Here is a 25677-nt window from a genome sequence, read left to right on the forward strand (position 1 = left end):
GTCCTCTAAGCAAAGAGAGAGCCTAAAACTAACAGACCAGAAAGGAACAGAAACAATATGCAGTAACAGTCACCTTACAGGCAATACAAAGGTACTAAATTCATACCTTTCAATAGTTAACCCTGAATGTACATGACCTAAATGCCCCAATCAAAAGACAAAGGGATTCAGAATGGATTAAAAAAAAAACAAGACCCATGGATATGCTCATTTTAGACCCAAAGACACCTCCAGATTTAAAGTGAGGGGGTGAAAAACAACTTACCATGCTAATGGACATCAAAAGAAAGCTGGGGTGGCAATCCTTATATCAGATAAATTAGATTTTAAGCCAAAGACTATAATAAGAGATGAGGAAGGACACTATATCATACTTAAAGTGTCTGTCCAACAAGAAGATCTAACAATTTTAAATATCAATGCCCCTAACATGGGAGCAGCCAATTATGTAAACCAATTAATACCAAAATCAAAGAAACACATCCACAATAATATAGTAATAGTAAGGGACTTTAACACCCCCCCTTATTGAAATGTACAGATCATCTAAGCAAAAGAGCAACAAGGAAATAAAGGCTTTAAATGACACACTGGACCAGAGGGACATCACAGATATATTTAGAACATTCCATCCCAAAGCAACAGAATACACATCCTTTCTTGATCAAAGATAAAAATCAAACATGATCAAAACTCTTCACAGTGTAGGGATAGAGGGTATATAACCCAATATCATCAAAGCCATCTATGAAAAACCCACAGTGAATATTATTCTCAATAGGGAAAACTAAGCTTTTTCCCTAAGGTCAGGAACATGGCAGGGCTGTCCACTATCACCACTACTATTCAACACAGTACTAGAAGTCCTAGCCTCAACTATCAGACAACAAAAAGAAATAAAAGGCATCCAAGTTAGTAAAGAAGAAGTCAAACTCTCATTCTTTGCAGATATGATATTTTATGTGGAACACCCAAAAGATTCTACTCCAAAACTGCTAGAACTCATACAGGAATTCAGTAAAGCGTCAGGATATAAAATCAATGCACAGAAATCCGTTGCAATTCTATACTCCAACAGCAAAGCAGAAGAAAGAGAAATTAAGGAGTCAATCCCATTTACAACTGCACCCAAAACCATAAGATACCTAGGAATAAACCTAACCAAAGAGGCAAAGAATCTGTACTCAGAAAACTATAAAGTACTCATGAAAGAAACTGAGGAAGACACAAAGAAATGGACAGACGTTCCATGCTCATGGATTGGAAGAACAAATATTGTGAAAATGTCTATGCAACCTAAAGCAATCTACACATTTAATGCAATCCCTATCAAAATACCATAATTTTTTCAAAGAAATGGAACAAATAACATTAAAATTTATATCACACAGAAAAGACCTCAAATACCCAGAAGAATGCTGAAAAAGAAAGCCAAAGTTGGTGGCATCACAATTCCAGACTTCAAGCTCTATTACAAAGCTGTCATCATCAAGACAGTATGGTACTGGCACAAAAACAGACACACAGATCCACGTAACAGAATAGACAGCCCAGAAATGGACCCTCAGCTCTATGGTAAACTAATCTTTGACAAAACAGGAAAGAATGTCCAATGGAAAAGACAGCCTCTTCAACAAATATATTCGGAAAATTGGACCGCCACATGCATAAGAATGAAACTGGACTATATCCTTATACCACACACAAAAATAGAATCAAAATGGATGAAAGACCTCAACATGAGACAGGAATCCATCAAAATCCTTGAGGAGAACACAGGCAGTAACCTCTTTGACCTCAGTCGCAGCAACTTCTTCCTAGAAACATTGCCAAAGGCAAGGGAAGCCAGGGCATACATGAACTATTGGGACATCATCAAGATCCAAAGATCCTTTTGCACAGCAAAGGAAACAGTCAACAAAACCAAAAGACAACTGATAGAATGGGAGAAGATATTTGCAAATGACATATCAAATAAAGGGCTAGTATCCAAAATCTATAGGAACTTCTCAGATTCAACACTTAAAGAACAACGAATCCAATCAAAAAATGGGCAGAAGAGATGAACATTTCTGCAAAGAAGACATCCAAATGGCCAAAGACACATGAAAAAGTGTTCAACATCACTCAGCATCAGGGAAATACAAATCAAAACCACAGTGAGATACCACCACACACCAGTCAGAATGGCTAAAATTAACCAGTCAGGAAAGAACAGATGTCAGCGAGGATGCAAACAAAGGGGAACCCCCCTACACTGTTGGTGGGAATGTAAGCTGGTGCAGCCACTCTGGAAAACAGTATGGAGGTTTTTCAAAAAGTTGAAAATAGAGCTACCCTACAACCCAGCAATACTGAGTATTTACCCTAAAGATACAAATGTAGGGCTCCAGAGGGGCACATTCACCTGAATGTATACTGTAACAGCAATGTCAACAATGACCAAACTGTGGAAAGAACCTAGATGTCCATCAACATATGAATGGATAAGGAAGATGTGTGTGTGTGTGTATATATATATATATATATATATATACATACACACAGTGGAATGCTATGCAGCCATCAAAAAAAAACAAAATCTTGCCATTTGCCACCATGTGGATGGAACTCGAGAGTATTATGCTGAGTGAAATAAGTCAATCCGAGAAAGACGATTATATGATCTCTCTGATATGAGGAATTTGAGAGACAGGGTGGGAGGTCGTGGGGGGGGGAAGGGAGGGGAGAAAATTGAAACAAGATGGGACCAGGGAGAGAGACAACCATAAGAGACTCTCAGGAAAGAAACTTAGGGTTGCTCGGGGGGTGTGGGGGGAAAGATAGGGTGGCCCGGTTATGGACATTGGGGAGGGTATGTGCAATGATGAGTGCTGTGAATTGTGTAAGACCGAGGATTCACAGACCTGTACCCCTGAAGCAAATAATATACTATGTGTCAATAAAATTTTAAAAGGAGGGGGGCATAACTATAAATAAAAATTATTATTAAACCTAATGAAATAATGGCTCTAAGTAATAATTATCAACAGCTAATATCCCAACAAAGAAAGACCATCAGACATAAGGTGCTTCCTGATCGAAGTACACACAACCTATTCAAGTATTCTTGCCCCAAAAAACTCAAACCTGAATGTGATCATGCCCTAGATCTAACCACCCCTTTACAGGGATAGAGGAACACATTTAAAATCACCAAAGGATGCTGTCAGCAAAAATCCAGACTGTAGGAAACTTCACATGACAGTCTGGTTGTTTCAACAATTATAATGGGATGGCAAAAGGAACAGAGTGGGAAACCTACCAACTGAAAGAGATTTAAGAGACATATCACTGGGGCACCTGGATGGCTCAGTAGATTGGGCATCTGACTCTTGATTTTGGCTGAGGTTGTGATCTCAGGGTTGTGGGATCAATCCCCACATCAGGCTCCTTGCTGGGTGTGGAGTTTGCTTGGGATTCTCTCTCTCCCTCACTCCACCTCCACTCACATGCTCTCACATCAAATCAAATAAAAACCCATCACTACTGCAAGGCATGGACCTCATTCGAATCCTGAATCAAACTAACAGTTAAATATATATATAAATGTGTGTATGTGTGTGTCTAGGTATATGTTTATAGGGGTGTGTGTGTGTGTGTGTGTGTGATGCATCTGTACTATAAAACGTCACTCAAGCACTGCCCAGGCACCATGCAGGGCATGGCATACAAAAGTAAGGAAAGGGAAGACATAGGCATTCTCTGTAGGAGACAGTACCACCTTCTCCAAATTCTACACAGATGGGATTTGCCATGAATGCAGTGCCATCTTGAGGGCAGAATGCTCTACTTCTCACACTGGTCTTGGTGCAAAAGTGCAAAAGTGACCTCTTACTTCAGATGCCCCACACCTGAGGACCAGATATCTACAATTGTGCTTAGTCATTTCAGGAGCTCTGGTGCCCAACTGCAGGGTGAAACAAAGCACGCATGGATGGACAGACAGATGGACAAGTGAACAGATGCCCAACCTACCAAATGCATCCCAAGTCCCACTAAAAACTCAGGGCGGAATTGTAGTCCAGTGTTCCCTCAGTCAGACTGCAGAGAATCTGAAACATCCCTTACAACATTATACAAAGTCAGAGCTGGACAGGGCCTAAAGGATCACGTCCTAACATATTCATCTTACAGAGCATAAAACTAAAATCTGTAGAGGACTAGCTGCCCATTATCTTTACAGACTGAGTCAGGCCTGAAACCAGGTGTCTTGATATAGTGCTCTCTGTATCAAGGGGTTATTCTTTAACAAACCTTTTGTTCTTGTATCCTTTACTAGGTCACTCAACCAACTTTGTGGTTACTGTCCTCTTACCTTCGAAGCGGTCCAAAGATTACTGGATTGCCAAGGGATCAGCTTTGCTCTGCCAGCTAAATGAGTGAAAAGCTGCCACCTCCTGCTAAAAAAGAACCAGGCCAGAGATCTTTCCTGATGGGGGACAAAGGTCTGCAGAACTTATATGTGAGCAAAACAGCTTTACTTTGGATTTGACTTAAGAGGGTAGTAAGTGTGGTTTTTCTCTTCTAACCTAAAATAAACTTTGAATGTTTCTTCCTGTTGGTAATTCAAGCTCTGATGTGAAAGCAGTGGGTTCAGCACTCACCTCTTAAAACTGCTCCCCTCCCCCAGGTGAGTCAGGCAGCTTCCAATCAGTAGCCTGGGCGAGTCAGAGCTCAGCCATGCATTACCCACATGGGCTTCCTTCCTCCTCACCCTAATACGCTAATACAAAAGGCCTGGTGTCCACTGCAGTCACATGGTTCCAGGTGTTTCCATTTCTGGGAAATGATTAAGGTTCACAGCCCAGCACAAGGGAAGCTGATGAGCAAATGAGCTGCATAACAAGATCTTGACCCCAAGATACCTGTTCCCCCACCCTACGGGGCTATACTACAATCCTCAGAAAAAGCTGCTATGCTTCACAAAGTGCAGGTTGGTCCTGCCCAAGTACAGAGCTTCTCCTTCCACTTTAGATGAGCCTGTGTGAAAAGCAGCCAAGTCCCAGCCAGGATGGTCTGAGCCCACCTCCTCACCACAAGTAGAGGTTGTTGGGCCAGTACTAAGATGGTGCAGTCACTGTGGCAAACCATCTTGTGTCAGCCCTGCCAACAAGGGTCTGTTTGCCTCCTCAGCCATAACACGAGCCAAGAAACTGGGGATCACCTGTTTAGGATGGATAAAACTACATCACCCCCGTACAGAAATTTGCAAGAACTGGTCAGGCCCAGTAACCCTGCCTTCCCATTTTACTTCCACCTTCATCCCCATTCCTATCCAAGTTAAAAAAAAAAACAGACTCAAGTCCCGGAGAAGCAAAGAGCACTTCTATTACCTTAAGAGTTCAGAGCAGGAATCCGAGGCTACTCTTGGCGTTCCAAGCGGGAAAGGTGCTTACTAAGCCATGGGAATGGCTGTAGCAGAAGTCAGAGGTGGACATCGGGCACCACAGCAGCTGTAACCCAAGGTCAGAGAGCTGTGGGAAACTGCCGACCTCACAGCTGTACCACACTCGTGGAGCAGGCGACTGACTGGACAAGGAAATGTAGCGCCGGGCCACTGCACAAACGCGTGCCTCCTGGAGCCTCCACGTATCTGCCATCACTCCCGAAGAAAAAGGTCTTCTGAGCCCTTCCACCTTCCAAGGCACGTACATCTAGCTCATTAGGAGAATCTCAAACATAGCAGCAAGGGAATCCAGGAACATTGAACCCTCCTACCCCTGCAATACAGGGTGCACAGTGCAGAATGGAGCAAAGGTGGAGGATGGCATCCTGAGTCCCGCCACGCCACTCTTTCAGTAGACCCCAGAATCTTCTGGGCCCTGGAAATGACTGCGAATGCACCCACAACAAAGTCTAGGAAGAGAAGATCACAGCACCACAAGCCCAGGCAATCAGGCTTTCCCCAAACATGTTAGAAACACATCTGTTTCTTGTTGGTCCCATCCAAGTCCTGCGCAGACCCTCCAGGTTTCTGTGAGCTGCCTGAAGGCGCCTAAGGAAACCTTGCCATGGGGCAGGAAGGGGTGGAGGGTAGGGATAAAAGTTCCCATTTCAGACTCAACCAAGACAATTCTACTCTTACTCATTTTCTATAGGTTCCCCGTATGACACAGACATATAAATAATAAATAACAAGACAGGAAGAGGGAGTGTTTGGAAACCACTTTCTTGCACAGCCCCTTTGACAAAACCCACCCACCCACCCAGTCTTCAGTATGCCGGTGAGACCCATTATACGTAATTAAAGTGCTTGCCAGAGTGCAGGAAGCACCCTAATCACAGACCTGATATAGGAGTAAACAAAGATCCTGCGGCCTATTGACTCCCCAGAATCCAGAACCCACAGTGAGTAGGAAGAGGAGCAGCAGGAAGGAGAACAGGGTCAGGATCCAAAGTGGCAGGAGGCCAGGAGCAGAGCCCAGGAGTGAAGCGGTGATAGTATCCAGAGGGTGTGAGCAAGAGTTCTTTGCATAATATATACACGTTGTAGGAAAAAGCCTACACAGAAACTGTATTTAATTATTTTCATATAATACATTTATAATTATTTTCATATAACTCATTATGTTACAAAACTGTACACCTACCCCAAGCGCTGCTGGATAACCCAAAGTCAATTCTTGGACAGAGAAGAACCAACACTGCATTTTACTTTCTTTTCTTGGGTTGGGCCTATCGAGGCTAGACCACAGTGTGGAGTACAGGAATGGCCATCCTTCAAGTCCATGGGGTCAGGGGCCTGGCCTGGCCCCTCCAGTCCTTACAGGAGGGGTGCCTCTGTTTGGAAAGCCAGCACCAGCACCCAGAACAGAGGAGTCCAGAGAGATAGGCAGGCACTGCTGGCCACCATCTGGCCGTGGTGGGAATGCCCACGGTGAAGGAGCTGCAGCTCGGCGGAGACGGACCTATCCAGGATGGGGACCTGGAGCTGTGGGACCATGACACTGGGAGAAAAAGAAAAAAACAAGAGTCTCAGAGCACAGCAGGAGCCACTGGCTACTCCAAGGCCCCGAAAGGCCCACACAGCTTCTTTTCATCTCCCTTTTTTTAAAGATAGATGGGAATGGATTTAGTATATTAATGGGCTTCCTGTGTCTTTGTCCCTTAAAACCACAAACCCAGCTAATACAAGTGCTAAGACCAGCGCATGCCCCCCAGCGATATGGTTCTTGGTTCAGAGATTATCAACACTCTAGGTGCAAGAAGGCCCAACTCAGGGTCACCTGGGTGGCTCAGTGGGTTAAAGCCTCTGCCTTCGGCTCAGGTCATGATTCCAGGGTCCTGGGATCGAGCCCCGCATCAGGCTCTCTGCTCAGTGGGGAGCCTGTTTCCCTTCCTCTCTCTCTGCCTGCCTCTCTGCCTACCTGTGATCTCCATCTGTCAAATAAATAAATTAAAAAAAAAAAAAAAAAAGAAAAAGAAGGCCCAACTCAGACTTGCTTATCATTAGCCTTTGGGCAATCTCAGGCAGGGACCCTCCTCACTGACCATACAGAGAGGCACATCCAAGCCACAAGGGGTCCTCCCTGGGATCTGGCTCTCTCCCCCACCCCAGCTCAGTCTCGTGTGAACACCATGCGGACATCCCAAGTCAAGACAGTATGAGCTGAGGGGCCCATGGTCTCAGGCCCACCTGGACCTTTCAGCTCAGCTCAGGTGTAAAGCGCCCAACTCCGGGCCACTTGAAAGGAAATGGCCCAGAATGAAAAAGTACCAAACAGGTTGACTTCTTCCTCCACCAAGGAAGGATGGTTGTAGGGCTGTCCTCTGTCAGGTACTGTGGAGCATAGATACAACAGGATTTGTCCCTGTTCTCCAGGTCTGTTTGGCACCCAGCTTCCCTCCATTTAAAAATGCCAATTAGGGGGCGCCTGGGTGGCTCAGTGGATTAAGCCTCTGCCTTCGGCTTAGGTCATGATCTCGGGATCCTGGGATCGAGTCCCGCATGGGGCTCTCTGCTTGGCAGGGAGCCTGCTTCCTTCTCTCTCTCTGTGTTTGCCTTTCTGCCTACTTGTGATCTCTCTCTCTGTCAAATAAATAACAAATCTTAAAAAAAAAATGCCAACTAGGGCACCTGTGTGGCTCAGAGGGTTAAGCGATTGCCTTCAGCTCAGATCATGATCTTGGGGTCCTGGGATTGAGACCCACATCTGGCTCCCTGCTCTCCAGGGAGCCTGCTTCTCCCTCTCCCTCTGCCTGCTTATACTCTCTCTTTTTCTCTGTCAAATAAATAAAATCTTTAAAAAGTGAAAAAATAAAAATGTGAATCCCAGGGCTTCCTGGGTGGCTCAGTCAGTTGAGTATCTGACTATTGATTTTGGCTTAAATCATGCTCTCACAGTCACGGGATCAAGCCCTCGGTCAGGTTTCCCGCTCAGAGTGAGGTCTGTTTCAGATTCTCCCTCTCCCACTCACTCACTCTCTCTCTTTCAAATAGGTAAATAAAATCTTTAAAATGTAAAAAACAAAAACAAAGAAGCTGCCAACTCCACAGCACACTGGATGCCTGCTTCCCACCTTCAGTGGCTCCTCATTCCTGCAGGCATAAGACTCTCAGTCACTCCACCCCACTTCCTGTCTGGACCCACCCCACCCCACCCCACTGCTCTTGACTTCCCAGGCTCCAGCCATAATGACTTCATCTTGGTTTCTTCAACACGCTCACTCTCTCCATGCCTTCAAGTTGTTCCCTTTGCTTAGAAATCCTTCCCCTCTTTGCTCAATTGCTACTCAGTCAACATTATTAAGCACCTATGCAAGCATCAGATCCCTGAATCTCCCGATCCAGACTCAAAAGTTCTGTTCGTTGGACTTCACTTTGTCAGGCATCTACTCAGTATCAGCTGAAAGGTCCGTCACTCCATGAGGCCTTTCCTGGTGCCCAGCCCTATATACACACACAACCCTCCAACACACACAAAAGCACATTCCCACAGTACCCTATACTTCCTTTGCAGATGATTGACTCAAGATCTGGCTTTCTCCCAAGAATGTGAACTCCATGAAGGCAGACGGCTAATGCCTGGTTTACTCCAAAGCCACAGCCCTGAACACAAAAGCAGGCACATAGAAGGAACTCAATACACTCAGGCTGAACTGGATCCTGGATCCCAGGCCTCTCTGATATAGTTCTTCCAGAAGCCTTATGCCCTGCAGACCAGGCCGAGTCATCACCTTTGATTCCTCTGCCCACCTCTGATCTACCCCCTAAGCATCTCTGAGAGTACATTCTGTGGTCACCCTACTCCCTGTCAAACGTGGGGGCTGAACAGGCCCATTCTTACAAGGATGATTCCAACTCTGCAAAACTATGAAATCCCTGATCTGCAGTGCAGAAAGGACTGGCAAAACAACACGCTCATGCATACCTACACCAGCTCTCCTAACCCGCTATCCTTTAACAAAGATAAACATGTTGCCCTTATTCCAGCTTGAAGCAACTACCTTTAATCTGGCTTCACCTGTATCACAGTGACCGGAACACCAGTGCCTAAGACTGTGAGCAGCAGGAAAGGCTGGCCCACGAGTGGGGCACTTATCCCCACCAGAGCCTTGAAGCCCCTCACTCTTAAGCAGTGTGGTGGGCATTCCTGGGCTGCTCCCCCCTCACACTCCCAGGGGGTGGATGGATGACAGGAATGGGCTTCCTGCCAGGCCCCTCCCAGGCCAGTCCAGCCTGGCCCAGCCCAAACCACCATCTCACCGCTCCTCCAGTCGAACCCACAGATCACTGAACTGCCTAAGCCGCTGCCTTCGCTGTGGGCGAGGCCGCCTCCGCTTCTTCCGATACTTCGGCTCTGCCCCGCCACCCAGGTCGGCACTTCCGGGCAGGGACTCGTGAGGCAGAAACAGCGAGTGGGCCGCAAACGCAGCTTCCGGAGCTTGGACGTCCACAGCGGGCACTTCCGGAGCAAAGATCGACGAGAAGGTGGGCCCCGAGGACGGAGTTTGGCTCTTCTCTCTGTGAAGAGGGGTGGAGGGAAGATGGATCTGAAGGACAGTCGCACAGCATGGCGTCCTCCCCACCCTCAGGGCCTCAAAAGGGAGAGAGAATGTGAAAGTTCAAGCTGGCTAGGGAGGGTTCTCGAAGCCACCTCCAGAACTGATCACTTTGACGCCTTAATTTCTCCCTCCCATACTGTCACCATAGTCGTTCCAAATCCCCCAGCTGGGGAGGAACAGAAGATCTCTTTTAAATTGTGTATAATTACTCCCCTTCCCTAACAATGGGTCACACTGTCTAGAAAGTCACTGAAGATTACAGCATTGAAAGCAACATGAAGAATGTTTAAATGCCATTTACCTAGGACAGTTGAAATGGCCCTTAATCATGTTAATCCCTCCTTTACCCTCCTAAGGGCTTTACTCAGAATGAGTCTGTAGCAGCCCCATCCCCATCCCCACCTGAATGACTGCTACTGTTCACAGCGCTGGCCTCTGACCACCTTACCCCAGGCCTCACCATAAGCCATCCTTCCCAAAGGGAACATGTTTTTCACAATTGATGAGAAACTCAAACTTGCTTCTAGTCTTCCCCTAAAGGTGACTATAGTCCCCCACCCCCACCCCAAGAATCTCTTCTGGTGGGGAAATAAGCTGTTAGAAGGACCAATTTTCTTCCTACAACAGGACTTTTGTCAAGGGCTTAGTTGGGGTTGAGAAGGGTCAGTAAGAGATGAATCCCAGCTACCAGAGGTCAATCCCGTTGTCTCCTGATGGAGGCACTGAGGGCCCTGAGGCTCCCATCCACCTGAGAAAAGGGAGCCGTGGATGTGCCAAGTGCATCCTCCAACAATGTGCGTGCAGCAGACCAGCATATGTAAGAACTCGGTCGTTCTGCCCTGATTCAGCCTTGATGAACTGCCCACTAGCCAGAAGCAGGGCTCAATTCTGACCCACAACCCAACAGAACTGAGATGTCAATTAATATTCATGGCCCTGTGTGAGGAACAGAGGAGGTATAAGAGACAAAAAAATGAAAAAGGGAAAGACTCAGGGTGGGCAAAAAAGGTAAAAGAGGAGAATTCCTCAAATGGCAAAGAAGAAAGGCCCCTATTCTGAACTTGAGCCTGGGAATCCCAGCAACATATAGTGACAGCTACAAGACCCCTGGAGGACAGGACCTGCCAGATTCATCACGGTCTCTGGAGCCCAGCACAGTGCCTGACTCGTAAGAGTAACACCACTTAGATGAACCTCTTCATTATGCCAAGAAACTGGAGCCTAGAGAGGAAAACTGCCCCGCCTCTCTCTCTCCAAGATTCTGGTGGCCTCCTAGAGGATTTAGGAGCAGATGGTCAGGCAGACCCCATGCCAAGGCCCTCTACCCCAGCAGAGATTATGTCTATGTCATCCTTGACCTCCATATAACCCAAACAGACTCTGGTACACAGTAGGCACTCCAAACGAGGTCTGTTGCTTTTACTTAGCAAAGAACATGGACTCAAATTCATGAAAACTCAGCTCTTACGGCTTCAAGCAGTGGATCCTCACAGTGGGACAAATCACAGCTTCAGTTCTGTTCAAATCACATCACAACAGAAACAAGAAGACCTCAGTCCAGTTACTGCAGGTAGCCAAGGCCAGGGCTTGAGAACCAAGTTAATTACCCCTGCACGTGGTTGGGGGGAGGGGGGTAGATTAATCCAAAAGAAATTGATTTTACTTCTCCTGATTTATATCTTTCTCATATTTCACAGCTAAGATGTCCTGGAGAATCATAACATCCACTTTACAATTTGAGGAAACTAAGGACCAGGAAAATAAACTTCCTTACCCTAGGTCCCAATAAGGATTCAGTGCCATTTTCAAATAACATTCATATTAAGATATTTTTTTCAGTTTATAAAGCTAATCTATTTCACTATAGAAAATATGGAGAGTATAGCATGGTGTCGCTATAATCTCCTGGGAGAGACCCTACAGACAAATGCTCCCAAGGTTTCTGGCTGCTTCTCTGCCAGGAACAGAAAAATCCCAGGAGCTGAACACAGCCCAATCCATCCCAGAACTGGGCTAGCTTAAGTATCCCATCAGAGCTTGAGGTTATAGGTTACCATGCTTTGGTCCATCTGAATTCCCAAAGTTTAACAAAACCTCTAGTTATGTGTGAAGCCTAGGCCCATGGTCATTTTGGCCACAGTAGAGGACTCTTGGGCTGAGAAACTATTTGTTCCCTGCCTGAATTTCATATAATCTACTCACTCCATGGAAGTCTCCAAGAAAGAAACACTGGATGGCAGTGGCCCCTCTCCTGGGCACACACCCACAGGAGGACATGTGGTATCCAGGAAAGAGCCCAGGCTTGGAAACCAGGGCAAGGTAATTAGCCTTTCCGGGCCTTTGCTGTTTCTGTGAAGTTGAGCTATCTCGCCTGGCTGCTGTGAGGATTGAAACGACTCAGTCACTTCACAAAGGGCTGAGCTCACGGTCCGCATTCCATGTGCATGCCCCTTCCTCCCAGTCCCTCTGTGTGGGGATGAGTGACACTGGATGTGCGCCCAGCAAGCATGGCCAGAAGCCTCGAGCACACCCCTGTGTAGCCTAAGGAACATTCACCAGATCCTCATTGGATTTGTGGTAGGCAGAATAATGACCCCCCAGAGATGTCCACATCTTGATCCCCAGAACCTGTGAATACATTTGTTACCTTTCCTGGTAAAAGAACTTTTCTGGATGTGACATAGGACTATGAGAGGGAGATTGCCCCAGGCTATCTGGGTGGGCCCAATCTAATCACATGCATCCTTAAAGCTAAAGAACTTTTCTGTGGCCTGTGGGAGATGTTAAGTACAGAAGAATGGTCAGCAAGATGCAGTGTCACTGGCTTTGAACATGGTGGAAGAGGTCACAAACCAAGAAATGTGAGCAACCTCTGTAAACTGGAAAAGGCAGGTAAACAGATTCTCCCCTAGAGGCTCCAGAAGAGAATGCAGCCCCACTAACATCATGTCAACCCAATGAGACATGTCAGATTTCTCATCAGTGTCCAACCACTGTGGACACTTCCCCCCACACTCCCCCCAGTGTAAAATAATCTTTTGCTTGAAGTTTATAGTAGTTTGTTGTGGCAGCAAAAACAAAAACAAAAACCCTCAGCATCCTGGAAGAGGTGTGGGTGTTGGGGACTGGCTAAATCCTTGGAATCAGCCCAGCGGGAGCCTTGCCAGCAGCATTTCCTGTGTGTTCCAGCTGTGTGTTCCAGGTGACAGTGGAGGGGAGTGGCTGCCAGTTGCCCTCCCCTTACTCCAAAATACAGCCCTTCTCTGTCCACCTCGTACTCTGTCCACCTCGTACCACCCAAACCCCAAGGGGCTGGCAGGGCTGGAGTAAGCTAGGTCACCAGTTGGAAGGCCTCCTGCCCCCTCATTCACACAGCCTGTCCCAGATCCAAGTTCCATATGATCAGAATCATCCCTCAAGGGTTATCAGATCACTGCTAAGGAGAGTAGGAAGGAAGTGGGTGTGTTCACAGCCACTGCACTGGCCCTCGCCAATACCTTCACTGTGGACACTTCCTCCCACCCTCCCCCCAGCTCTAGGCCCTCCCCCCCCCTCCTCTTCCTGAACAGAAGCTCCTTTTCAGACTTCCTGCTCCCTTGTGGCCTCCCCTGGGAGCACTGCTCACCACTGAAAAGTCATAGACATTTACCCAAATGGAGCACATAGGGTGTGCCAGACGCCAGGACAGCTACCACAGATGCACACACCAAACCCCTTGGGAATTCCTGCATGGGGGTGGGCCTCGGCTGGAGCAGAGAAGAAGATGGGGCATTTGTACTGGACCTCACAAAAGACTGACAGAATTAGGGGCGGGGATGACGACTGACCCTCTGGCAGAGGAAACTGCATGAGCAAAGACAAAAGATCTGGGAAGTAAAACATAGAAGAAGAAAAGGCAGAAAGAGAAGGGACACGCAAGTGGGGCAGTCTGAGCCGCACTATGGCACTGATGACCTGTGTGATCTTTCTGTTTGTCCGTCCGGAAAGGAGAAGAAACACCTGCCTCACAGGCTGGCTTTGAGGATTAACTGAGAGTCCATGTGAATTTAGCTGACACCTGACAATCTATCAGTAAATGTTCTTTCCTCCCCTGGAAATGTGAGCCGCCGGGCTGCATGTCAGCATGGTTCTCAGCCCTCACTGTGCATCAGAATCACGGAGAGATTTTCAAAATTGTGATTCCTGACTTTGCTTCCTCCCAGAGGCAGGTTTCAGGGTTAGAAAGAGAAGTAGGAAATACACATACGTAGGAAGTACACATGCACACACGTACATGCACACCCATGTACATACACACACATACACACACAGGCACGGCAGGGTCCTCTTCAGCACCCACAAGCATTGGGTGCCAAACACCAGCCGAGTTAGCCCTGCAGCAGGGCGGGGAGCTGAGAAGGGACCAGGGGGCCCAGCCCACCCTGCTATCCAGGAGCACACAGCCAGTAGGTGAGGAAAGACCCAGTCCCCCCAAACCAAGCAGAGAACCACTAAGGGCTGGGTTCTCCGTCCAGGGCTGAAGGAGGAGAGGAGGGAGAGAAAGAGCCACACTTGGGCCATCAGCAGAGCTGGCTGAAGGAGGGGCAGGGTCTTCCCTGTCAGGGGGAGGTGGACACGCAGCAGCCTGGGTGGGAGGTTTTCCCATGCAAGAAGCCTACCTGTGCTGGAAAAACGGTAGGGCCTGGGAGCTGAGACATCAGCGCACAGAAATCGGACTTTGGAAAAGAACAGGGAGAAACCACTGAAGGTTTGTGAGGAAGGGACGTTTGCAAGGTTAGTCCCACAGAAAGGAAAGAATGGATCAGAGTGTGAGGGCCAGGGGAAAGGAGAGGAGGGAACCGGAGAAAGGAGGCCCGAGGTATGATGAAGGTGAGAAATGAGGAGTCTCAAGTGAGGGCTTTTTCAGAGTAAGGGTGCCAGTGCAGAACGGTTACTACTGACGCACTGCGTGTAGGTATGAAGTAGCGGGGGGCGGGGGGGGGGGGGAGATGGGCCCAGGCTGTACTGAGGGAGACTGGCAGAATTCTGGCCCACCCCCCCGGGGGGTCACTGGACTGTGAGGGAGGACACTCTGGAGTGAGGGGCTAGCAAGAGGCCCTGACTTGAAACAACATGAGTTGAAGGGAGATTCTGAAGAGAGAGAGGGTACCTGGGGAAGGGTGGCCATAAGCACGCACCACCTCCTACCCCCTCTCTACCCCCTCAGCAGAGGACCACCCCCCACCTCCGCATTCTCCTCAGCACCGCTGAGATCTCTGCCAGGAGGGGGCGCTGGTGACCACGATCTGGAAGAAGTGGAGCGAGGAATGGCGTGTGTTCTGGGGTCAATTCCTATGTTGAAGCCTTGACAGCCAGTTCCTCAGAATGTGACTCTATTCATAGGCAGGGCCTTTAAAGAGGTGATTAAGTTAAAATGAAGCCATTAGGGTGGGCTGGGATCGTCTGACTGGTGTCCTTGTAAAAAGGGGAAATTACACAGAGAGAGACACTGGGATTATGTGTGCACAGAGGGCACCATCTGCAAGTCAGAGAGACTTCAGGGGAAACCGAACCTACCAACACCTGGATTTTGGACTTCTGGCCTCCAAAACTGGAAGTAAATACCTTTTTCTTGTTCAAGTGCCCAGTCTGTGGCATTCTGGGATGGCAGCCCAAGCTGACTAGTATGGAAGGGGAAGGAAGTATCCACAGGCCATCAAAATTAGAAATAAACTGACCTGGGGGCAGGGGGAGCTCAGGGAAAGAGAAGGAGTTTGGCTCCTACCCCCAAGATGGGTCTCACAGGGGCGTCCTGTGCCTTTAGCCCCTCTGACCTGACAATATGACTGATTCCACCATCTGCCTCCCCTCCCTGAAATCTCCCAAATGCCCACTGGAAGGGCACTGAGCTTATTAAGCCAAACCACCCCTCCTGGGGCCCCCAGGACCGTGGAGCAGTCTTCCCTTCTCCTTCTCTGCCCCAAGACTGTGAGGAAAAGTCCACAGTCTCTTGTTGCCCAAAGTTCCTGCAGCCAACCCACGTCTGACAGAGCCGCAGCCACAACAGGATGCCAGCGGAGCTGGGTGCCGAGTGTCCATTTAGCCACCAGATGGGAAGGGTGATAAAAGCCTTGCTGGGGGCCTCTGGAGCCCCTCAGGGGACAGCCCATCTCAGTGCCCAGGCAGCCCTGTGGGGGTCTTGGTCCCCCTAACTGCTCCCCAACCAAGATAGAAGCACAGGAAGGTTACTTGTTGATGGGTCGTCCAGCGGGGGCGTGTTCTACCTCATAGCCTTCGCGCCGCAAGACATCAAGTACTGTGTTGTTGCCCATGAAATGACCTGCGGGAAGAAAAATGATCAGAAACACGGCAGTTCCCATGATTACTAAACATACCCCCAAACATACACCCCAGATCAAAGAAATAACCTGGGCAACCCTCCATGCCTTCTGTCCAGCCCAGGAGAGTTCCAGAGTGTCTGTAGACAGGGAGCAGTAACCATTATTTCAGAGATGAGGACACAGAGGATGAGAAAGGTGCAGTGAGCTGCCCAGAGTCACACAGTAAGAGGACAGCCTAGACACCAAATCCCAACCTTCTACCTCTGAAGGCACTGTTAACAGTCCTGACCATTCTCCTCATTTATACAAGCCAACCACCTATAAGACCCAAGCCCCCTTCTGTCTGACACATAAAGATGAATGTACAGTTAAAACCTCCGTTTAGCAGAAGCCACCATAGCTGGAAACCTCAGCTTGAATTTTATTTCACTTTTTCCCTTTTTTTTTTTTTAAGATTTTACTTATTTGACAGACAGCGATCACAAGTAGAGAGGCAGGCAGAGAGGGTGGGGGAAGCAGGCTCCCCACCGAGCAGAGAGCCTGACATGGGGCTTGATCCCAGAACCCTGAGATCATGACCTGAGCTGAGGCAGAGGCTTTAACCCACTGAGCCACCCAGGGTCCCCTCACTTTTTCCTTTTTAATAAAAAAACAACAAAGATCAAACAGATAAGCTTGTGCTGACATCTTCAAATAAACATTTTAAAGGCCAAAAGTAGATCCTGAGATTAACCTTCTTTCCTTCCAGGTTTTTTTCTTTTCTTTTTTTTTTTTTTTTTTCTTTTAGGTGGCTCCATGCATGGAGCCCAGCACAGGGCTCGAACTCATGACCCTGAGATCAAGACCTGAGCTGAGTTTAAGAAACAGATGCTCAACAGACAGTGCCACCAAGGCGTTCCTCCTTTGGTTTTGATGCTCAGAACTGACATGTCCCTGTCTGTGACAGTGTATGGCATTTTAATGTCCTAAATGGCCCATTAAATTGTAGCGGTCTATCATGTGATGGCATAGAACTTTAGAGGGATTGTTATTATCTCCACTTTAAATTAGAAAACAGGTAAAACAGGTTCCGGACTTCACATGCTAAGCAGCCGCGGAGTCAATGCAATTTTGACACCTCAGTATTCGATAACCAAAGACTGAGACAGCAAATTAAGGTCCATCCATGCTGCAGAAGAGACGACAAGTGGTCTTAAGTCTCTCCCATGTCCTGGTCCCACAGAAGGAACCTGGATCAGCCTCTGTGACCCTAGAAAGCCCGAGGGCGGGGACTATGGCAGAAGATATTGGCCCCTACTCCATTCTTGGGTTCAGTTGTAGGGTCTATGACTCCAAGATTGATGAGAGGCAACTGGCTCAGATGAAAGGGGCATTGGCAAGGCCCAGATTAACCCTGGTGCAGAAGTGCACACATTATGCCTGGGCACCTGGCTGGCTCAGTCAGTAGAGCGTAGAGCTCTTAGTTTCGGTTCAGGTCATGATCTCAGGGGAATCTGCTTGTCCCTCTCCCTCCCCCCCAACTCTCCCCCACCTTACCCGCCCCCCGCACATGACTTATATATACATACATACATACATACATACAAGATTATGCCTGGGCTGGGTAGAAGGGGGTGTGGCTACTAAGCTTGCAGAGTGCTGCCTGCCCTCCCCTAGCCATTGCCAAGCCCACACAGCAGGGGTGATCACAAAAATAAACAGTCACTGAACATTACAAGGTGCAGTGCTTTACACATCACTGGACACCGTCCCCCCATGCCAACAATCCTATAAGGTGGGCATAGTAGTATCCCCATTTTACAGCTGAGAAGAGGCACTGAGCGATGAAGCAGATAGCATCTCAAACCCCAGGGGTCTGGCTCCAGAGTCCACGCTCTCCACCAATCAGGAAGGCAAACAATATTTGTCAAGTCAACGAACTGCCCCCATTGCCAATGCTTTCTCATCACAGAACCAAGCTATTCTGTTTGACTTAATTTTCCTCCTACTCCAAAGGCACACTCCATTTCTCATCTCTAAATTTTATCTCCAGGCCCCTGCAGCAAAAGCTGCTGTTTGCTTTTAATTGCTGGAGCTTTTAGTTTTCGGTTATCCTCACTTTGCAATTAAAAGTTTGCTAACTGCAGATTTTTAAAATTTTAAACCACTAGTACTACGTGTCAGGAGCAATTTCTGGGGCTCCTCCAGCCAACACAGCCTTTAGGAGGCACAAAGAGAAATGGATTCAGGCGGTGGAGAAAGCAGCTCCAAGGAAGAGCCTTGGCTAGAGCCAGGTTCTTGTCAGAACCTGGCACTAGCAGCTGCCCAGGGCACTCCCGATCCCCAAATGCCCAGCGGCTGCGAGGCTTCTCCCCAGAGCTGCAGCAGTATGACAAGCTGTGCCGGAGAATGAGGCTAGCCCAGGTGCTGCAGTCTCACCTGAGCCCTCTGTCCAGCACAGTCCCCAACTAGAGGGCCTGTCCCCACAATCTGCTCAGATCAACCTGCCCACCAACCTGCTGCCCAGCCTCACACCACAGGGCGAGTCACTGTCATCTCAAAGCATCCGCCTTTCCCCCAGCACCCAGTGCCCTACTCTCTACCACTGAACATCAGGAAAGCTTGGGAGACATCAGCTGAGTCTGGCAGGAGCGGAAAGCAAAAGACCATGCTCAGGGGTTGGCACCTTCCCTCCTGGAGGACCCAGCACAGCCACTGGGACAAAGCTACCAGTTCTGCATCCCAGCGGAGAGCCACCATCACACCACCAGACACCATGAGGGCTTCTGGCACCTAACTCCTATAGGGTGCCGCAGGACCAGAGCCAGCAGCGTTAGAGACGGGCCAGTTGTGGGCACAGTACAACCCAGCACAGTGCACAGTCCAAATACAGAATGATTTGGGGAAGAGGAAAACCGCTCAGCCAGCTCACAGGAACCCGCCACCAAAGGCAAAATTGTTCATTTCTCAATGAACAAAATATAGGAGCCCAACCTCTCATTTTCTCCACAACAGCTTTGAGTATAATTCACGTAACATAAAATTCATCTTCTTTTTAAATTTATTTATTTTAGAAATCTTTACACCCAACAAGGGGCTCGAACACATGACCTGGAGATCAAGAGTCGTACGTTCTTCCGACTAAGCCAGTCAGGCGCCCCTAAAATACATTCTTTTAAAGTGTGCAATTCAGAGATTTTTGAAATATTCATAAAGTTGTGCAAACATCACCACTATCTAATTTTAAAACATTTTCATCAGCTGAGATTTTGATAACAATTACACTGAATGTATAGATTAACTTGGGAGAATACTGTCATTTTAACAGTATTTATCAAGTCTTCCAATTCATGACCATGAGATGTCTTTCCATTTACTTAGGTCTTCTTTAATTCCTTTCTATTACATTTTTAGTTTTCATTATACATCATGCATGTCACTTGTTAAATTTAGTAGTAAGCATTTTTTTATGCTTTTAAATGGAACTGGCTTCAGAAAAACCGTAAGAGACCCTTAGTCATAGGAAACAAACTGAGGGTTTCTGGAAAGGAGGTGGGTGGAGGGAAGGAGTAACTGGGTGATGGACATTAAGGAGGGCACATGATGTTAACGAGCACTGGGTGTTATATAAGACTGATGATCGCTGAACTCTACCTCTGAAACTAACAACACACTGTATGTGTGCTTTAAATTAGTTGGATTTAAATTTAATATAAATAAATAAATGGCCCCGGTTTCTTAGCCGCATTTTCAAAATTTCATTGCTAGAATATAGAAACATGACTGATTTTTGTATATTAATCTTGTATCCTGCCTCCTTACACCCTTGGTTATTAGTGCTCATGGTTTTTTGATGGATTACCTAGCATTTTCTATATACAAGACCATTGCACCTGAGAAAAAATACAGTTTCACTTCTTCCTTTCCAATTTAAATGTTTTTTATTCCTTTTCTGTGTCTAATTTTACATTGTTGAAGAGACACAGTAAGAACAGCCATCCTTGTCTTACTCCTGACCTTAGGGGGAAACTGTTCTGGGCTTTCACCATTAAACATTAATGTGGGATTTTTCATACTGACCTTTCACAGGCTGATGAAGTAAATTCCCTTCTAGCCCAATTCTGAGGAGTGCATTTATCATGAAAGAATACTGCACTTTATCAACAGATTTTTCTACAACTATTGAGAGCATCACTTGATGCTTGGCCTTTAGTCTACTTATATGGGGTTAGCATGTTGACTAATTTTCATATGTTGTGGAAATGGCCCCCGGAAATCTGCACCCTAATCCCTGGAACCTGTGAATGTTATGTTACGTTGGGGGGAAGAAAAAAAAAAAGATTTCGCTGCTGTAATGAAGCAGGATCTTGAGGTCAAGTGATAATAATTATACCGGACCCCTCCAGCCACTCTGGAAGAGCTTCTCTCCAACTCCCCCCCCATTTTACTCATAAGAAAAACTGAGGGAGGTGACTTGCCCAAGTCTATGAAGCTAGTGGAAGAAATGAAGGGAGAAAGCGAAGGCCAGCAAATGGTCTCTCTGCACCCTACCAGGCTCTGGCACTTCCATCTTTAATACTGGAGGGGGCAAAGATAGAAAGTGATAGAATCACTCAAGAAGAGGGGATAATTTTTTCAAAAAGCCAACAGAAGAAAATCATTTTCCCAGTCTGTTTCCCCTATGCTGGTAGCAGCGGGGTCTATCCGCCCCAGGCCTTCCGGCAAAGTTGCAGCCCTGCGCAGCGCTGGGGCATCAGCAGAGCCTCTTGGCGAGTGAACTACGGCAAAGAAGGTGCCTGCCATTCAGCTCTTTTCCTCCAGGCGCCACCCCAGCAGGCCCCTCGTGGAAGGAGCATCTGAGCCCAGCGTCCCAGCAGCGGGAACCTAACGACTCACCAGCTCCAAAGGCAAAGAAAAAGCCTTTATCAGGAAACTCTTCCAAGAGCGCCTTCACCCGCTTCCCCATTCTCTCATTCCGCTTGTAGATAAGCTCCTGGCGGAAGTAGCTGTCGATCTCCTGCGCTGTGACGCGCTCCTGGGGCGGCAGCGTGGCATTAATAAAATTGGGAACCTCCGTCAAAAGAGAGAGAAAAGGAAAAAATTAGGGGCAACAGAGTAACGAAGGAAGTTGCTTAATTTGAGCGCCAAATCACCCAGCCTAGACAGTCAAACCGCTGGGGGGTGGGGGTGCGGACACACCACTCTTGGGGTCTCCCACCTGCTTTTTCAAACTGGGATATCATTGTCTGTAACCCAGGTGCAAACACAGTAAACGAAGCACTGAAAGAACCCTTGGGCTATTTTAGACAGCGCTTCTCTTCCATTTAAATGAGAGTGCTTGGCACCCTGTGTTTGTATAAGGAGACCCTATCTTTGCCTTAGCACATCCCGAGTTTGTACTTGTGGGATTCACACATGCTTTCTTTAGGAAAATGCTTTTACATAAATACATAGTTTAGAACCAATAATTATGATTCTACCACCAAACACATAGAACACCTATAGCCATTTGACTGTTTTCTAAATTCCATACATGTTCATTGTCATTACTTCTTCAATTCCCATGTCTTCCTCTTGCTTTCTCCGGTGTTCGTGGCCCTCCTGGCAAATATTTCACCTGGCTCTGGCACACATCTTGGCCAGCTGCGGTGTTTGGACTAACAAAAGGGTGACGTCACACCAAAACTATGACCGTCCGGGTGGTACTTGCAGCACAGCGGCTGTAGATGAGGCGACACGTGGGTTTCTCTCCCACCCCACCTGGATCCTCCCCTCCTGGGTGCGGTGCTCTCTCCTCTACCCAGGGATTTAACAAGCTTCACCATTTGCAAGCTTATAAAATACGATATCCACCCAGGCAGCCTCTCCCACCTGCGGTAGCCCCTCCAAGTCCTTCTGAACGTCCTTATTCTGTGGCACAGCCGTCAATTTCCATTTCACCAACAACAGATCCCCTTCGGCTATTTACTTGAAATGATACTTTTTTCATTTCCAAATCCAAAGCCTTCATCTATTCCTTTATCGTCGTTTCAAAAATCCTGTCGTTTATGTGCCATCCTTCTGTCCATTTCTCCTTGTCGCTTCTCTTCAGCACAACACTTCCTTTGTACCGGCCCCTCCCCCACAGGCAGCCCAGAGTGTGCAGGCCAGCCTCCCACTGCCATCCTGCTGTCCCTTCTAAATGCCGAACGTGCCCCCTGACCTGCGCCCCTCAGCGTGACCAGCCTGGCCCTCCTGGCACCACCTCCTCAGTACCCCACACCACCGGTGGGGGCGCTGTGAGCAGGCCAGGGATGAAGGAGCCACAGAAAAGGGAAGCAAAAGGTGCCTCTCTCTGACCATCCCCACCAGCCTTCGCATTTACCCATCTAATTTCCAAACCCCCTGTCTGTATTAGCTTTTCCTGCCATTTCAGATTTTAATATGTCCCAATTGACCGTGACTTGTCTCCCCACTTTATCCCACACCCACTACAAGTGCCAGTAAGAACTGTCATCACCATAAACTCTACTATTCCTTCTGTAGTGCATTCCTTGCTCTCCCCTTCCCCTTGCTTGCTTTGCCTGGGTTTTACTTCCTCCAGCACTAGACTCTCCGGAAAGCTCGTTAACTATTTTGACGCTTGTGGGGCTGATTCCGGGTCCAGCCTCTGTTGTCCCTCTCCCCAGGCTGCCATTCCTTGTTCACCTCTTATATTCACACACATTGCCTTACAACAGGATCCCCAGATCTAACAGACCCCGAGCATCGCTCTCACACTCCTCCTGCATGAGGACGCTGGTCCTGGGGCTGGAGACAACACACTCCCCATCTCAGAAGCTCAGCTGGCACTTGCCACCGCCATATGGTATTGGTGGGGGGAGGGTAGGAAGCCACGGTTTGTCCCCAGGAAGCTTGTTGATAAAAGAGTAACAAACATCCCCATAGGGAGGCTGCACTCTGAGCTTCCTTCCCCCTTGAGAGGCCACAGGTAAGAACTGTCCCGTGTGTCACTCACTATACCAGCTCGGTCACCGGCACAATCCAACCCATCCTGCTCATGTGCCCCTAGAAGCCACTGCTGAGGTGCAGCTGAAGTTCTGCTCCATCACTTCCCAGAAGTACTGCCTAAGCCAGCCGGGGGCTTTCGCCCTCAGATTCCTTCCATACCCCAAAGGCCGCCCCGGCTGCCGGATCCCTCGAAGCTTCATTCTTTGCCTCAATCTGAGAATTAACGCTCATCAACGCCCCCAGTTCCCAGTAGCATAAAGAATGCCTCTGTTAGCTGCAGCATCTCCTTCAACATCTAAACCTGCCCAGTTTTATTTTTGGAGCCCTTTATGACCTTGATCCTTTGTACACAGAAGGTCCAGGTGTCAGTAGGTAATGTCTTTACTCTTGTGCTTAAATGCACGCTGAGCTGGGCAGAGGACCAAAGCCCTCACCTGGGAGCTGTCATGGCTGAAGATGACAGAGCTGAGGTCCCCACAGTTATAGTGTTTGATGAGATCCTCCGTCGTGTAGGGGATCTGAAGGCTGCCTGCTCGAAGGCTCTCCTGCTGCAGGAGGGTCTGGTTCAAAGCAAAGATGACCTAAGGGAAGAAAACACAGGACCCCATTTAAGTTCACTGACACAGCAATCATTAGCTGCCATCTTATTTCTTTTGTCCAAGGTTGGCAATGGCCTCACCTCTGGGTTTGTTATGCAAGGACATGGATGCTGCTGCTGAAAAGGGGAACACAAATCCCTGGAGAGTGTCCAAAGGAAAGGAGGACTGTCCTACCCAAGTTGGCCCCTTGTGGGTCACACAGGAGGAAGTGTCTTAAAACAAACACAGACCACCAGGAGCTATCCCATGAGAGTCCCCAGATGACGAGACCAGAGAATGGCTTGCGATGAATGTCTGAAGAAGCTGGGGAGGAATGGCAGGAGGGAGGCAGCTGGGCACACAGATAGGCACATACTGATGAAAGCTTCACTTACACAAAGGACGGGACAGGAACCTATACACAACATCCACGAGTCTGTTCTAACCACCAATGGGGTGTCTGCTGCCTAATGGGTTCACTGGGCCGGTGGGACATAAATAGAAGTTACAGTTAATAGAAGTTATAGAGAAGGAGGAAACGAGGGCTAAACAAAACCAACAGCTTCATCTGTATGGGTTTCTCAGAGTCTCTGATACCCATTAATGTGAGCTGTGGGTTCTTCCAAAGGGAGAGTGTGGCGGGTTTCCCAAGTTTATTTGGGCCACACATCACTAGAGAAGGGTTCATTGCACATCTTTTGGGGAAATCCAGCCTCAAGGAATTTGACAAAACTGGATTCTTTGTGGCACTGGAGAGCTGGGACGGGGGGGGGGTTGGATTCTGGCACCAGGCGGGACTGGGGCTCCTGACCGCAGTGAAGATGCCATGGCACTCTCTCTCTCGCCCTTCCCAGGTGTGGATGCAGACATATCACCTTCAACAGCTGCCCTTCCACGTGCTGCCCCAGTAGTCATGTACAGACACCCCCTGGCTGGAATATCCCCTCCCCATTTGCTGACAGAGAGGCAGGTGCTGACACCTGAGCACTCAATGAGGTCTTCAGCAGGAAGTTTTCGGTTCTCTGGAGACAACATGTTACATGTCTCCAGTCAGCAGATGACCCTGCGCAGCCCCAACCCCCTGACTTCCTCCTGTCACACATCTCCCTCATTCTGAGGGCAAAGAGGCAGGAGGGCTCGGTGACTTGCTTCCCATAGGCCATAGTGACCCACGCCTGCTGTACACCCTCCTCCAGTGGCCCGGTCTCCCTTGGTTACGCTATTGGCCATGTCCTGAGGCTTGAACTCAAAGCAGTGGGGGCAGGGCCCTCTGTAGAATCCCCTCCTCTCCTCTCAAAATGTCCCCCTCCTCTCTGTTGGGTCCAGACCTTCTTGGCCAGGCCCTGTCCCCACCCCTCTCTGATGACAGGAGCTGACAGACACACCCAGGTGCATGTCCACAAATTATGATCTCAGTGAGGAAACTTGGCCATACACAAAGATGAGCCTCTGGGTTCTAAAGCCACACAGTTGGGACCTCTCCACCACCACTGGGAATGGCTGAGTAATTTCTCTGGATTAGCTGGAGGAACAAATCTATGGAGAGGAGGGGAGGGGCAGAATGAAGCCCCTCTCAGGTCTGTGGAGCCCCAGGCCAAGGTCTCACACCTCTGAATCAAGTTGTGCTTGGCTCACAAACCCGTGCTAATGGAGCCTGCCCTCTCCTAAAGGCATTCAGGACAAGCCCAGGTGTCCGTGGCTGGCAGACCTTCCTCCAAGAGGTCCCACTGACTTTGAAATGCTTTTCTGAAGGCGTTCCTGAT

The 25677-nt window shown here is 48.3% G+C and overlaps 2 protein-coding genes across 2 annotated transcripts in view; one reads left to right on the forward strand and one right to left on the reverse strand.

Moving 5' to 3' along the window:
* Window positions 1-4562, forward strand: part of DNAH6 (dynein axonemal heavy chain 6) — a 223832-nt gene extending 219270 nt beyond the window's left edge. Inside the window, exon 76 of the mRNA XM_044261526.1 lies at window positions 4322-4562. Within this exon, the coding sequence (XP_044117461.1) occupies window positions 4322-4425 (104 nt within the window). The 3' untranslated portion in view covers window positions 4426-4562. The remainder of the gene's footprint in view (window positions 1-4321) is intronic.
* Window positions 4563-6603: 2041 nt separating this feature from the next.
* The window catches only part of TRABD2A (TraB domain containing 2A), a 53731-nt gene continuing 34657 nt past the window's right edge, over window positions 6604-25677 (reverse strand). The window contains exons 3-7 of the mRNA XM_044261527.1: window positions 23771-23917; window positions 21243-21417; window positions 16276-16366; window positions 9749-10006; window positions 6604-6989 (exon numbers count right to left, since the gene is read on the reverse strand). Of these exons, the coding sequence (XP_044117462.1) occupies window positions 6806-6989; window positions 9749-10006; window positions 16276-16366; window positions 21243-21417; window positions 23771-23917 (855 nt within the window). The 3' untranslated portion in view covers window positions 6604-6805. The remainder of the gene's footprint in view (window positions 6990-9748; window positions 10007-16275; window positions 16367-21242; window positions 21418-23770; window positions 23918-25677) is intronic.

Source organism: Neovison vison, chromosome 8 (assembly GCF_020171115.1).
Source record: "Neovison vison isolate M4711 chromosome 8, ASM_NN_V1, whole genome shotgun sequence".
Taxonomy (NCBI): domain Eukaryota; kingdom Metazoa; phylum Chordata; class Mammalia; order Carnivora; family Mustelidae; genus Neogale; species Neogale vison.